This window comes from Ipomoea triloba, chromosome 9 (assembly GCF_003576645.1).
Source record: "Ipomoea triloba cultivar NCNSP0323 chromosome 9, ASM357664v1".
Taxonomy (NCBI): domain Eukaryota; kingdom Viridiplantae; phylum Streptophyta; class Magnoliopsida; order Solanales; family Convolvulaceae; genus Ipomoea; species Ipomoea triloba.
Window position 1 is genome coordinate 27,266,493 of NC_044924.1, and position 16,689 is coordinate 27,283,181.

A 16,689-nucleotide genomic window follows, 5' to 3' on the forward strand; every position below is an offset into this window, starting at 1 on the left:
CTGGTATTACAGTTCACTAACAAGTAATTACGCCTTGATGAACTAAATTGACATGTTTATGTATCTAATTGCAACTTTAAAAACTTTAAGGGCCTAATTGATTTTTCAGGTAATTTCGATAGCCTATTTGACGCATTTTATGTTAAAAAAGTGACATTTATATTTGTCAAAAAAAAACAAGTGACATTTGTATTTACCTGTTATTACAGGTTACTAACATGTAATTATGGTTTGATTAAATAAATTGGAATGTTTATGTAACGAATTACAACTCTAAATAGTTTGAGAGCCTAATTGATACTTCTTTGACACATTTTATGCAAAAAAATAGTGACATTTAAATTTACCTGGTATTACAGGTTACTAACAGCTAATTATGCCTTATAAACTAAATTGACATGTTTATGTACATAATTGCAATTTTAAAAGGTTTGAGGGCCTAATTGATTTTTTCAGGTAAAATTCGATGTCCTATTTGACACATTTTATGCTAAAAAAGTAACATTTACATTATCTGGTATTACAGGTCACTAATAGCTAATTACGCCTTGATGAACTAAATTGACATGTTTATGTATTTAATTGCAACTTTAAAAACTTTAAGGGCCTAACTGATTTTTCAAGTAAATTTCGATGACCTATTTGACACAATTTATGCTAAAAAAGTGACATTTATATTTGTCAAAAAAAACAAGTGACATTTGTATTTACCTGTTATTACAGGTTACTAACATGTAATTATGCTTTGATTAAATAAATTAGCATGTTTATGTACCGAATTGCAACTCTAAATAGTTTGAGAGCCTAATTGATACCTATTTGACACATTTTAAGCAAAAAAAAAGTGACATTTAAATTTACCTAGTATTACAGGTCACTAACAGCTAATTATTCCTTATAAACAAAATTGACATGTTTATGTATCTAATTGCAATTTTAAAAGGTTTGAGGATCTAGTTGATTTTTTCAGGTAAAGTTCGATGTCCTATTTGTCACATTTTATGCTAAAAAAGTAACATTTACATTTCCCTGGTATTACAGGTCACTAACAGGTAATTATGCCTTACAAACGAAATTGACATGTTTATGTACGTAATTGCAACTTTAAAATGTTTGTGGGCCTATTGATTTTTCAGATAAAGTTTGATCGTCTATTTGACACATTTTATGCAAAAAAAAAAAAGAAAAAAAAAAGTGACATTTAAATTTACCTGGTATTACAGGTCACTAATAGGTAATTACGCCTTGATAACTAAATTGATATGTTTATGTATCTAATTGCGTCTATAAAAAGTTTGAGGGCCTAATTGATTTTTAAGGTACGGTTTGATGGCTTATTACACACATTTTATGCTAAAAAATTGGCATTTACATTTACCTGTTATTACAGGTCACTAACAGGTAATTATGCCTTGATGAACTAAATTGGAATGTTTATGTACCAAATTGCAACTTTAAATTGTTTGAGAGCCTAATTGATACTTACTTGACACATTTTATGCAAAAAAAAAGTGACATTTAAATTTTACCTGGTGTTACAGGTCACTAACAGGTAATTATGCCTTATAAACTAAATTGACATGTTTTTGTATCTAATTGCAACTTTAAAAATTTTAAGGCCTAATTGATTTTTCAGGTAAATTTCGATGTCCTATTTGACACATTTTATGGTAAAAAAGTGACATTTGTATTTGTCAAAAAAAAAACAAGTGACATTTGTATTTACCTGTTATTATAGATTACTAACATGAAATTATGCTTTGATTAAAGAAATCGGCATGTTTATGTACCGAATTGCAACTCTAAATAGGTTGACAGCCTAATTGATGCTTATTTGACACATTTTATGCAAACAAAAAGTGACATTTAAATTTACCTAGTATTACAGGTCACTAACAGGTGATTATGCCTTGATGAACTAAATTGACATGTTTATGTATCTAATTGCAACTTTAAAAATTATAAGGCCTAATTGATTTTTCAGGTAAAGTTCGATGCCCTATTTGACACATTTTATGGTAAAAAAGTGACATTTGTATTTGTCAAAAAAAAACAAGTGTCATTTGTATTTACCTGTTATTACAGGTCACTAACTGGTAATTATGCCTTGATGAACTAAATTGGAATGTTTATGTACCAAATTACAACTCTAAATTGTTTGAGAGCCTAATTGATACCTTTTTGACACATTTTAAGCAAAAAAAAAGTGACATTTAAATTTACCTAGTATTACAGGTCACTAACAGCTAATTATTCCTTATAAACTAAATTGACATGTTTATCTACCTAATTGCAATTTTAAAAGGTTTGAGGGTCTAGTTGATTTTTTCAAGTAAAGTTCGATGTCCTATTTGTCACATTTTATGCTAAAAAAGTAACATTTACATTTACCTGGTATTACAGGTTACTAACAGGTAATTACGCCTTGATGAACTAAATTGACATGTTTATGTATCTAATTGCNTTTGACACATTTTAAGCAAAAAAAAAGTGACATTTAAATTTACCTAGTATTACAGGTCACTAACAGCTAATTATTCCTTATAAACAAAATTGACATGTTTATGTATCTAATTGCAATTTTAAAAGGTTTGAGGATCTAGTTGATTTTTTCAGGTAAAGTTCGATGTCCTATTTGTCACATTTTATGCTAAAAAAGTAACATTTACATTTCCCTGATGAACTAAATTGATATGTTTATGTATCTAATTGCGTCTATAAAAAAGTGACACATTTTATGATGAACTAAATTGATATGTTGATATGTTTATGTTTATGTACACATTTTATGCAAAAAAAAAGTGACATTTAAATTTACCTGGTATTACAGGTCACTAACAGGTAATTATGCCTTATAAACTAAATTGACATGTTTATGTATCTAATTGCAACTTTAAAAACTTTAAGGCCTAATTGATTTTTCAGGTAAATTTCGATGACCTATTTGACACAATTTATGCTAAAAAGGTGACATTTATATTTGTCAAAAAAACAAGTGACATTTGTATTTACCTGTTATTACAGGTTACTAACATCTAATTATGCTTTGATTAAATAAATTGGCATGTTTATGTACCGAATTGCAACTCTAAATAGTTTGAGAGCCTAATTGATGCTTCTTTGACACATTTTATGCAAAAAAAAAAAAGTGACATTTAAATTTACCTGGTATTACATTTCACTAACAGGTAATTACACCTTATAAACTAAATTGACATGTTTATGTACCTAATTGCAACTTTAAAAGGTTTGAGGACATAATTGATTTTTTCAGATAAAGTTCGATGGTCTATTTGACACATTTTATGCAAAAAAAAGATTACGCATTGATGAACTAAATGAATATGTTTATGTACCTAATTGCGACTTTAAAATGTTTGAGGGCCTAATTGATTTTTCCGGTACAGTTTGATGGCTTATTACACACATTTTATGCTAAAAAAGTGGCATTTACATTTACCTGTTTTTACAGGTCACTAACAGGTAATTATGCCTTGATGAACTAAATTGGAATGTTTATGTACCAAATTGCAACTTTAAATTGTTTGAGAGCCTAATTAATACCTATTTGACAGACATCCAAGATTCCATAGGGCGTAGATCACACGGCTTTATACGTTAATTCATCCTTTTTGTTTCTGTTTAACTGATTCCAAAGGGCGTAGATCACTCGGCTTTATACGTCAATTCATCCTTTTTTGTTTCTGTTTGACTGATTCCATAGGGCGTAGATCACACGACTTTATACGTCAATTCATCCTTTTATATATATATATATATATATATATATATATATATGGCAAAAATTTGTGTGAGACCGTCTCACCATGAGTCGGGTCGGGTCAAGATGTAAATGTAACACATATATGTATAAATGTCATACTTATACGCTCAAATGTAATACTAATCAGGAATAAAATTTTTCTTATGGTAAATGTAATACTTTTAAGAGAAAATACAATACTTTTACATTTCGATTTAAAAGTATTACATTTTTTCACAAAAGTATTATATTTGCCCTTATAAGTAAGGGACACTTGTCAACATTACTTATTATGAAAAATGTATTACTTTTTCTCTAATAAGTAACAAAAATTGTATTTTTGATTAGTGTTATATTTGAGCATATAAGGATGACATTTGCATGGTGCATTGACCCGACCCGACTCGTCTCGCGAATAAGGATCCGTGAGACGGTCTCACACAAGTGTGACCCTATATATATATAAGATATTTGTGAAATTTCAAAATCAGATATTCGGACCAAATTTATACTTTCCACTATGATCCAAGTTTTACATGCGCATTGAGCGAATGGACTAATACCTAATGCTTATATAGTTATATTTAAATAAGTATTTCAAAGTATATAAATGCAAGATTATATAGGATAAATTCTTAATTGAAAGTTGAATTTGTTTATTTAAATAGGTTATTCAAAGCATATGAATGCAAGATAATATGAGAGATTCATTATAATTGTCACTAAGATAAACATTTGTAACTTTGTAAAATCGATAGTCTAAAATACTTAGCATAAACACGATAGTCTAAATAAATATTACTTTTGGTTGAATTTCTCTAAGTCTTCTTAATTCTCTTTTGGGTAGCATTGTTATTGACTTCATCTTCACTATTGTCATATTCTTGTTTGTTGGTAGTGTGTCATTTGCAATTGAGTTACTGATTGTAGCATAGATGGTAGCCTCATTCAATGAGATTATGGTGTAGAAAGTTGTGGATTTGCCTTATTGTGTATATGCCTGGAATCTTAGTTTTTTACTATGAACTCTTGATCTTACAAGCGCCTATTGATATTTTGCAATGATAATTTTTTTTCCTACATGTTTCATGTGAAAGTATTGAATAAAATATTACTCCGTAATATTTATTATATTTGTGGAAGGTTCATGAGTAGTACATATTTTTCTATTTTCATAACTTGTTTACTTGATAGTACAACAATAACTCTGCAAGTAGTCCGAACTCTGAATATTGATGCCACAACATGTCCAATTTCATCAACAATTTCAACATCCATTTTTCACCTATTTATTTTCAAGTTCATATTTTTGGAATTATTATGAATGAGTGTAGTGATTGATTTTGTGCGTTTGCGTGTGTCTGTGTTTTTTTTTTTTATAAATTTTTTTTTTATTGAATTGATACTAACCTTAGAGTTAAATTGTTTGTCATTTTGTGCATAAACCTTTTTTAAACAGTGGATACATCCTATATACTAAGTGCTTTTGTTGTTAAGGTTGATACTAATTTTGCTTTTAATCTAAGCAAGTTGAGTCTAGAAGATTAAATGAATTGTAAATTTATATTAGTTCTAATATATTTAATGAATGCACAATAAGTATTTCACATACAAGATCAATGAATGCAGAAACATTGACTATTTTAAAATTTCTTCATTTTCTAGATTTTCCAAATTAATTGCACCATAGTTCTAGTCTCAGCATATTTTCAATGTATCAAGTATGTCATGATATTTTATTGCACTGCATTTACATTTTTAATAATGAATTTTAAATGTAGCTATATAAGATAATGATCTAATTAACATTTACATATTTTTATTAACATAAAAGCATGCTAGTCCTTTAGGTGTTCTGCTCAGCCTTCATTTGGTTCAACCATGATTGTTAAATGAGTTCTTGTGGGTAGAGATATCCCTAGTTTAAGAAATAAGATTAGATAAGATAGTAAAAATGTAAACATTTTAAATCTATCTTAAAAAAAAATTCAATTTAACTTTAAAGTGAACAACTATGATGTAATAAAAACGATATAATTAATGAAATTAGTTCTCTTNGTTTATGTACCTAATTGCGACTTTAAAATGTTTGAGGGCCTAATTGATTTTTCCGGTACAGTTTGATGGCTTATTACACACATTTTATGCTAAAAAAGTGGCATTTACATTTACCTGTTTTTACAGGTCACTAACAGGTAATTATGCCTTGATGAACTAAATTGGAATGTTTATGTACCAAATTGCAACTTTAAATTGTTTGAGAGCCTAATTAATACCTATTTGACAGACATCCAAGATTCCATAGGGCGTAGATCACACGGCTTTATACGTTAATTCATCCTTTTTGTTTCTGTTTAACTGATTCCAAAGGGCGTAGATCACTCGGCTTTATACGTCAATTCATCCTTTTTTGTTTCTGTTTGACTGATTCCATAGGGCGTAGATCACACGACTTTATACGTCAATTCATCCTTTTATATATATATATATATATATATATATATATATATGGCAAAAATTTGTGTGAGACCGTCTCACCATGAGTCGGGTCGGGTCAAGATGTAAATGTAACACATATATGTATAAATGTCATACTTATACGCTCAAATGTAATACTAATCAGGAATAAAATTTTTCTTATGGTAAATGTAATACTTTTAAGAGAAAATACAATACTTTTACATTTCGATTTAAAAGTATTACATTTTTTCACAAAAGTATTATATTTGCCCTTATAAGTAAGGGACACTTGTCAACATTACTTATTATGAAAAATGTATTACTTTTTCTCTAATAAGTAACAAAAATTGTATTTTTGATTAGTGTTATATTTGAGCATATAAGGATGACATTTGCATGGTGCATTGACCCGACCCGACTCGTCTCGCGAATAAGGATCCGTGAGACGGTCTCACACAAGTGTGACCCTATATATATATAAGATATTTGTGAAATTTCAAAATCAGATATTCGGACCAAATTTATACTTTCCACTATGATCCAAGTTTTACATGCGCATTGAGCGAATGGACTAATACCTAATGCTTATATAGTTATATTTAAATAAGTATTTCAAAGTATATAAATGCAAGATTATATAGGATAAATTCTTAATTGAAAGTTGAATTTGTTTATTTAAATAGGTTATTCAAAGCATATGAATGCAAGATAATATGAGAGATTCATTATAATTGTCACTAAGATAAACATTTGTAACTTTGTAAAATCGATAGTCTAAAATACTTAGCATAAACACGATAGTCTAAATAAATATTACTTTTGGTTGAATTTCTCTAAGTCTTCTTAATTCTCTTTTGGGTAGCATTGTTATTGACTTCATCTTCACTATTGTCATATTCTTGTTTGTTGGTAGTGTGTCATTTGCAATTGAGTTACTGATTGTAGCATAGATGGTAGCCTCATTCAATGAGATTATGGTGTAGAAAGTTGTGGATTTGCCTTATTGTGTATATGCCTGGAATCTTAGTTTTTTACTATGAACTCTTGATCTTACAAGCGCCTATTGATATTTTGCAATGATAATTTTTTTTCCTACATGTTTCATGTGAAAGTATTGAATAAAATATTACTCCGTAATATTTATTATATTTGTGGAAGGTTCATGAGTAGTACATATTTTTCTATTTTCATAACTTGTTTACTTGATAGTACAACAATAACTCTGCAAGTAGTCCGAACTCTGAATATTGATGCCACAACATGTCCAATTTCATCAACAATTTCAACATCCATTTTTCACCTATTTATTTTCAAGTTCATATTTTTGGAATTATTATGAATGAGTGTAGTGATTGATTTTGTGCGTTTGCGTGTGTCTGTGTTTTTTTTTTTTATAAATTTTTTTTTTATTGAATTGATACTAACCTTAGAGTTAAATTGTTTGTCATTTTGTGCATAAACCTTTTTTAAACAGTGGATACATCCTATATACTAAGTGCTTTTGTTGTTAAGGTTGATACTAATTTTGCTTTTAATCTAAGCAAGTTGAGTCTAGAAGATTAAATGAATTGTAAATTTATATTAGTTCTAATATATTTAATGAATGCACAATAAGTATTTCACATACAAGATCAATGAATGCAGAAACATTGACTATTTTAAAATTTCTTCATTTTCTAGATTTTCCAAATTAATTGCACCATAGTTCTAGTCTCAGCATATTTTCAATGTATCAAGTATGTCATGATATTTTATTGCACTGCATTTACATTTTTAATAATGAATTTTAAATGTAGCTATATAAGATAATGATCTAATTAACATTTACATATTTTTATTAACATAAAAGCATGCTAGTCCTTTAGGTGTTCTGCTCAGCCTTCATTTGGTTCAACCATGATTGTTAAATGAGTTCTTGTGGGTAGAGATATCCCTAGTTTAAGAAATAAGATTAGATAAGATAGTAAAAATGTAAACATTTTAAATCTATCTTAAAAAAAAATTCAATTTAACTTTAAAGTGAACAACTATGATGTAATAAAAACGATATAATTAATGAAATTAGTTCTCTTATTTAATTCAATTTATTGATAATGAATTTTTTTTTGAATAAAAACATTGTAGAAATGCATATGTATTATTTGTTGCTGTAGTTACTAATTTATTTAATTTAATAAGAGTTATAGAGTGAATGACTTACTTTTCATCAACAACAATAAAGTTATTGATTTTTTTTTTATTTCCATTCATTGTTAAGACAAATTATTTTGAGAATTTTTCAATGACAATTGCTGTTAATAAATGATGAGGATAAATAATTTAAAATATATGGTTACAATATATATTGCTATAATGATATAGTAAAAATTAACTTACAAATTTCTTTAGAAGCTTTCATGCATTGATAAAATTATGAGGATGATGTATAAACTTGTTCAACTNAAATTATGAGGATGATGTATAAACTTGTTCAACTAGAGCTGATGGGGTGTCATTATTATGAATTGTTTGGACAATCCTACCATTTAAAGCCCAGATGTAATTGTATTTCTCATCAACAAGTTAATTTATTGGCTCTTAATTAAACTTAAAATATGTTCATATCACAACACTCTGAATTAAATTTATTTTTTTTAGAAATATTATTGCCGTAGTAATATTTCATAACAATGGTAAAATGGCAATTTTTGTTCTGATAGTGAACAGTGTTGAGCAAAATATGGCACAACATTGTTCATCTACACTATTTAAAAAAAATAAAAATTTATTCATGTTCTATTCCCTCCAAATTCAACCAAACGTGTTGTAGGGGCATTAAGCTTTGCTTTCATTACTTAAAAGAGTGTCTGTTTCCACACGGAACTCATGCGTGTTGATTGCGTTCTAATTCATATATATGCGTATTCATATTTCCGAAATTGTACACCTCAACAACAAACAACTTAACTCTGCTCCATCATAAAATGAGGATTCTCATGTTTAACATGCTTCTGCTCTTTTCAATTTTATTCACAATTATGCATGCATTGGGTCTGTGTCTTCCCGATCAAAAGTCTGTGCTTCTCCAGATACGAACTCAAATCACTTACAATTCTTCGGCATCCACCAAGTTGGTGCTGTGGGATGAAGGAGCTGACTGCTGCCGATGGCCAGGTCTGAGTTGCAATGCTGCTACTGGATATATTACTACTCTTGACCTCAGCGACGATGAGTCAATCACGGGTGGCTTCAATGTTTCTCTCTTGTATAAACTGCCATCACTTTCTGTTATTAGGCTTGATTGGGTCAACTTCTCTGCTCCATTTCCAGACTTCTTCACGGATTTCACCAATCTCACTGTTTTGAGCCTTTCGTATTGCAACTTCAGTGGAACAGTCCCTCACAAACTATTCCAGGTACCAACTCTGCAAACCATTGACTTAACTTACAATTTCATGCTTGGGGGTTCTTTGCCAGACTTCCCGGAAAATGGATCTCTCAAGAGCCTCACACTTTGGCGGACAATGTTTTCTGGGAATTTACCCGAGTCCATAGGAAACCTCAGACTGCTGTCCCATATTGACCTTAAAGATTGCCATTTTAGTGGACCAATCCCTGCTTCTATTATAAAGCTTAGCAAACTTGTTGAGCTGAGCTTGTCCTTCAATTCATTTTCAGGACCCATTCCAGCATCACTATTTTTCCTGCCATCACTTCAAACCTTATCTCTGAGTTGGAACAAACTTTCTGGTCATATAACTGAATTACGAAATGTGACTTCTCCACTTAGATATCTTGATTTGAGTAGAAACAACTTAGAAGGGACAATACCTTTGTTCTTCTTTCACCTTCAAAGCCTTACATCACTAGATCTTTCATCAAACAATTTTTTTGGTCAACCGATTGATTTGCAAAATGTGACTTCTCCACTTGGATATCTTGATTTGAGTAGAAACAACTTAGAAGGGACAATACCTTTGTTCTTCTTTCACCTTCAAAGCCTTACATCACTAGATCTTTCATCAAACAATTTTTTTGGTCAACCGATTGATTTGCAAAATGTGACTTCTCCACTTGGATATCTTGATTTGAGTAGAAACAACGTGACTTCTCCACTTGGATATCTTGATTTGAGTAGAAACAACTTAGAAGGGACAATACGATATCTTGATTTGAGTAGAAACAACTTAGAAGGGACAATACCTTTGTTCTTCTTTCACCTTCAAAGCCTTACATCACTAGATCTTTCATCAAACAATTTTTTTGGTCAACCGATTGATTTGCAAAATGTGACTTCTCCACTTGGATATCTTGATTTGAGTAGAAACAACGTGACTTCTCCACTTGGATATCTTGATTTGAGTAGAAACAACTTAGAAGGGACAATACCTTTGTTCTTCTTTCACCTTCAAAGCCTTACATCACTAGCTCTTTCATCAAACAAATTTTTTGGTCAAATGATTGATTTGCAAAATGTGACTTCTCCACTTGAATATCTTTATTTGACGGACAACAACTTGGACGGGACAATACCTTTGTTATTCTTTCACCTTCAAAATCTTACATCACTAGATCTTTCATCAAACAAATTTTTTGGTCAAATGATTGATTTGCAAAATGTGACTTCTCCATTGCAAATTCTTGATTTGAGTGGAAACAACTTAGAAGGGACAATACCTTTGTTATTCTTTCACCTTCAAAGTATTACATCACTAGATCTTTCATCAAACAAATTTTTTGGTCAAATGATTGATTTGCAAAATGTGACTTCTCCATTGCAAATTCTTGATTTGAGTGGAAACAACTTAGAAGGGACAATACCTTTGTTATTCTTTCACCTTCAAAGTATTACATCACTAGATCTTTCATCAAACAAATTTTTTGGTCAAATGATTGATTTGCAAAATGTGACTTCTCCATTGCAAATTCTTGATTTGAGTGGAAACAACTTAGAAGGGACAATACCTTTGTTATTCTTTCACCTTCAAAGTCTTACATCACTAGATCTTTCATCAAACAAATTTTTTGGTCAAATGATTGATTTGCAAAATGTGACTTCTCCACTTGAATATCTTTATTTGACGGACAACAACTTGGACGGGACAATACCTTCATTCCTATTTCAACTTCAGAATCTTACGGTGCTCGACCTTTCATCAAACAAATTTAAGGATATTGTACATCTAACAAATTTTAGAAGCCAGTATATTGAAACTCTTGACTTTTCCAATAACAATTTGGTAATTGAGACAACCATAAGCACATCAGAACTTCCCTTACTCCCTCAGTTTATATACTTAATTTTGGCCTCCTGCAATTTGCAAAAAATTCCTGATTTTTTGAAAAGCCAATCTAAATTGTCGTGGTTAGATCTTTCCAACAACACTATTAGTGGAGAAATTCCTAACTGGATATGGGGAATTGGTAATGGGCAACTCTATTACCTCAATCTTTCTCACAACAGTTTGACGCATATGAAAGAGCCAATGGAATACGGTTCTCTTACTTTCCTTGATCTAAATTCTAATATGCTAAGTGGACAGATTCCACGACCACCACCTGAGGCACAGTACTTAGACTTCTCCAACAACAAATTTTCCGTGATTTCTCTTGATCAAATCCCATATCTCCTTTCGTTCTTTTCCATTGCAAAAAATAGAGTAAGTGGAAAGATCTCAACTTCCTGGTGTCGAGCAGCCAATCTGGAAGTGCTTGACTTGTCCCACAATGCTTTGCATGGCACAATACCATCATGTTTGGTTCAAAATAACAGCATTCTCGCTGTAGTGAATCTTAGAGGAAATCATTTAAGTGGTGAGATATCACTGAAGTTTCAACAGAGTTGTTCTTTAGAGACATTGGATCTTAGTCAAAATCTCTTAGAAGGGAAAGTTCCTCCCTCCTTGATCAACTGCACAGAGCTTAAGATCTTAAATCTTGGAAACAACAAAATAAGTGATACCTTTCCTTGTTGGCTCAATAAATTGTCAAATCTGCACATTCTTGTATTGCATTCCAATCATTTTCATGGAAGCATTTCTTGTCCCATGCTTGGGGTAAACAACAGCTGGCCAAGTTTACAAGTCATTGACCTATCTTCCAATAATTTCAGTGGACATATACCAACTGATTTATTCTTGGCATTAAAAGCTATTTTGGTTGAGAGGAATGAATTAAACTCAAAGCCTGACTACTTGTACTTCACATCTCAAGTAGGTGGGATTTACTATCAAGATTCAGTCATTCTGTCTCTGAAAGGCCAAACTTACACTATAGAGAAGGTTCTATCTATCTTCACTTCTATTGATTTTTCAAGTAATCAATTTGAAGGCAGTATACCAGAGAGTGTTGGAGAGCTTAAACAGCTTTATCTCCTCAACATCTCCCACAATGCCCTAACTGGCAATATTCCTCCATCTCTTCAAAACTTGAAAGCTTTGGAAGCTTTGGACCTCTCATTCAACAACCTTGCTGGAAATATCCCGGTGCAACTAGAGATCCTAACCTTCCTGGAAGTCTTAAACTTGTCATACAACCATCTCGTTGGAATGATTCCAAGAAGCACTCAATTGGATACCTTTGATGCAAGCTCATTCATGGGAAACAAGGGGCTATGTGGATTCCAAATTAATGTATCTTGCACTGGCATTGATGAACCAGCATCTCCAATACCAGAATCAGAAGAGAAAGAATCAACGCACCACGTTGATATCTACATTAGCGTTGCATTTGGATTTGTTGCAGGTCTAGGAGGAATCTTTGTGCCACTTTTGCTATCCAGCAAATGGAGATCATATTATAACAAGATGATAGATGGAATTCTGTTAAAGATATTCTTTCAGAGAGGTCAAGGGAGAAGAAAGAAGTCTCGTTAGCAAAACTTCTTTTCAATCAACAATTTTGGTGCTTATATTCTTCTCTTCAACCACCTACGTTGCTTAGGTAAAGTTTCTTTTTTTACCATGTGTGATTGTTTTATTAGTTGTTTGTAGGCTTGGATGTATGTAGTTGTGCTTTTTATTTCATTTTCTCCTAATGTCCTTTTTATTTTATATGTATGCATGGTTTTCAGCGGTGTAAAAAAAAGGCTAAATTTTTGACTCCACACTCCGAACTTTACATGAATTTTGGATGAGTTGATTCGTCAGTCGCGGTGTCCACAAGAAGCCACCTTCACAGGTAACTCAGTTGATTTTTATTTCTACAATTAATCACAATGTGAGAGTTTCACCTACTTATTTCTTTGTCCACACCAACGTTTTTTTTTTTTTTTTGATTATATAGTGCTGCAATGTTCATTTACTGTCATTGATTTTGTTTTTATTTTTTATTTTTTTCAATTGTGTCATTATATGTCCGCGAGTGTTGGCTATGAACTTAATTACTGACATTTTTGGTTCACTTTCTTATTTATTATATTAACCTCTCTTTTAGGTTATATATAAATAGATTGAGGATCAAATGAGGACTAATAATGTAGAATATTTGATGGTGTAATTAAGATTAATGATAATTTTGGGCTATTTTTGTGTTAGGCGTGTGCTTATTAGGCTGATTGAGGTATTTGTGTCATTTGTATTAGTGTTTTAATTTTGGAAGATTGAGCATATTGTTTATTTTTTATATTCCCATTCGTTCTCATCGTTTCTCTCAACGGTATCGGTGAAGTCGAAGGTCTGATTGGGGTGGTGCGGACGCTGCGTTTCTTCCTATTTGTGCGGAAGTTGAAGTGGTTGGACGGTCGACGGTGGTGTTGTTTAAGCTTCCGACGGTGTCTTCCTAATGGAAAGAGGCGGTCGTGCATGTCCCAGGCGGCTACGGATTTACAGTCTAAGAAGCCAACAATGGCGGAAGTCGGTGGTGGTCGTCGGCAATGTAGGGGTTCCGGTCCGGGAGAGGGTGTTGCGAATCCAGGTAGGGTTTTTCCTTCTTTTTTTTTTTTTCTTTGGTTTTATTGTTTACTATATGGTTTTTTGTTATTAATATCTACCAATTGATTAGTATTACAAATTTTGTATTATTATTTGTATATATTTATGTTTATTTATTAATTGTAAAATATTTCTCTTATTATTTGTTTTTATTATTATTTCTGAATTTGTTTTTATTATACTGAAATTTTTTATCTTGTTTTGTGTTTCGGATTAAATTTGTTTATTGTGTGCCATAATTTGTAAGTTTGTTCAAATTGAAATTTGTTATTGGTTATATTTTCATCGTGTATCTGGGCTATAACTCATTAGTGGAGGCCTCATTTTGTGTTGAATAAGACGTTGCACCTTCATTATTGTTTAATGTATGTGTATTTCTTTTTAGCTATGGGGTGGTGTGTTTTTCGTGTGTCTCTTATTGGCTATGTTTTGGTTCGTGGGTTTCTTTTTGGAGGTAAGCACAGGATATATATTAATAATGTATGTGGGTAGTTTGTGTGCCCAACTTCATTTATTGTGTGCCCTACTTTGTTATTCTAGAATCGGTAGTTAATAAGAAGTATTTTTTTTTTGGTGTTGAGGGGTTGGGTGCCCTAATGTAGTTGCAGTATCTGGCTTTTTAAAATTATTGTCGTGTATTAAGAATTGTTGTGTGCATAAATTCATTATTGTGGGCATGTTGTTAATAAGGTATGTTGCTAGGTTGTGTGCCAATGATGTAGTGATTGTGTGCTCTGCTTCATTTATTGGGTGCCTTACTTTGATATTTTAGAACCGGTAATTAATAGGAGGTATTTTTTTTTTTTTTTTTTTTTTTTGTGTTGAGGGGTTAGGTGAACTGTTTTAAAAAAAAAAAAAATTTATGTAGTTCACTTGGGTATTTGCGTTTTTATGACAAATTTGGTATATCATTCCCCTAAAAATTAATATAAAATATTGGTTATTGTAATGAATAGATTCATTTATAAATTAAATCCATTTAGATAAAATAAGAGGAATATTTTCAGTTTTGTTTTAACAATTAATTATTTAATTTTTATACATGTAAATTATTGTTTCCTTCATTTGTGAATCATTTTATAAGTTAAGCCTAATGTACTTGCAGTATCGGACTTTTTAAAATTATTGTACTATCATGTTTTAAGAATGGTTGTGTGTGTAGAATTATTATTGTGGACATGATGTTAATAAAATATGTTGATAGTTGTGTGCCCATGATGTATTGATGGACGATGGTGTGCCCTACTTTTGTAATTTGTAACTGGTAGTTAGTGAGAGTCATTTTTTTTAACTTGACTGATGGGTTAGGTGTATTGTTTAATTAATTATTTTTAGTTCGGAAAAATAAAATAAATATTTTCAATTCTTTTTATAATTAATTATTTAATTTTTATCATTGTAAAGTATGATTTCATTCATTTGTCAATGGTTTATATTAGTTAAGTTTGATTTAGTTGAAGCATAACTCTTATTAAAATTATTCATATGATTTACGAATTATTGTGTGCAAAGATTTAGTTATATTGTATGCATCGCTTTGATGTAGTGTTTTGGTGACGGCATATTGTGTGCCAATGTGTTATTATTATTATTTTTTGTTTTATTGTCTTATTGGACTATTAGTGTTTTTTTTCTTGTGGTTGTTTCTTTTCTTAGTTATTGTTTGTGTTTGTTGGTCGTAGCTAAAAGAGTTAGGGAAGCACCTTCAGTGGATTGTTCGTCCCAGCTGCCTAATGATGATGATGATGATTTTGTGGAAGATCCGGTTGTTGGTGTTCAAAGAATGCGGTAGGAACCTGTTAGGGATGTTCCGGATGAGCGAGTACATTTTCCAACTCTTAGAATTAGAATTCTACCTTTGTTTTTTGTAAAGGCGTTGGAAGATCTTACGGCACAGTAGTGGAATGACATTTTTAATATTGGGTTTGGTGTCGTTCTTGAATTAAAGATTAAGGAGTTGCCCGTTCGGTTGGGTCGTTGGTTGCTGTCGAATTTTGACAGTGAGAAGATGTGCGTATTGTTGGGTGAGGGAGAGGTCTTACCCGTTAGGGAGGAGAATGTGAGTTCTATTCTCGAGTTCCCATGGGGTGAAGGTATTATAACAATGCGGGATCGCTATGCGAAGAGCAAGTTGTTGACTGCATGGCGAAAGATGTTTGAGAAGCACCGACATGATGTGTCCCCAGCTGAGCTTGCACAACTTATTAGGGAGGATCTTGATGGGAGTTTGTGGTTCAAGAGGCATTTTATGGTTCTGTTGATTTCCTCGTTGATTTCTTGCATGGGTGGTCGTAGCATTTTTAGGTACAAGCAAATACCCGGAGTATTCCGGGGTTATCGATCCACAGGGAAGCGGGGTATTAAGCACTAGTTACTAATTAATTCAGGAGAAGCTATTCCTACGTTAACAATGGGTATTTATCTAAAATTATGAAAATAAAATAAATGAAGCAAGGCAAACGGACTTTTATATACAAGAGATTAAGAGCGGGATTTTTGGGCGTCAAAGTGTTTAATCACCTAGTGCCAATCTAAAGTGAAATAATCATTCGGGTT

The 16,689-nt window shown here is 31.4% G+C and overlaps 1 protein-coding gene across 1 annotated transcript; it reads left to right on the forward strand.

Moving 5' to 3' along the window:
• Positions 1–9,240: 9,240 nt before the first annotated feature.
• LOC116029848 (receptor-like protein 53) lies at positions 9,241–13,077 on the forward strand. Its single transcript, XM_031271887.1, has one exon. The coding sequence runs from the start codon at positions 9,241–9,243 to the stop codon at positions 13,075–13,077; it is 3,837 nt and encodes a 1,278-aa protein (XP_031127747.1).
• The last annotated feature ends 3,612 nt before the right edge of the window (positions 13,078–16,689 follow it).

What these genes read in the sequence shown, in the direction of transcription:
- LOC116029848 (XM_031271887.1), top strand. Translation starts at nt 9,241, where the DNA reads ATGCATGCATTGGGTCTGTGTCTTCCCGATCAAAAGTCTGTGCTTCTC.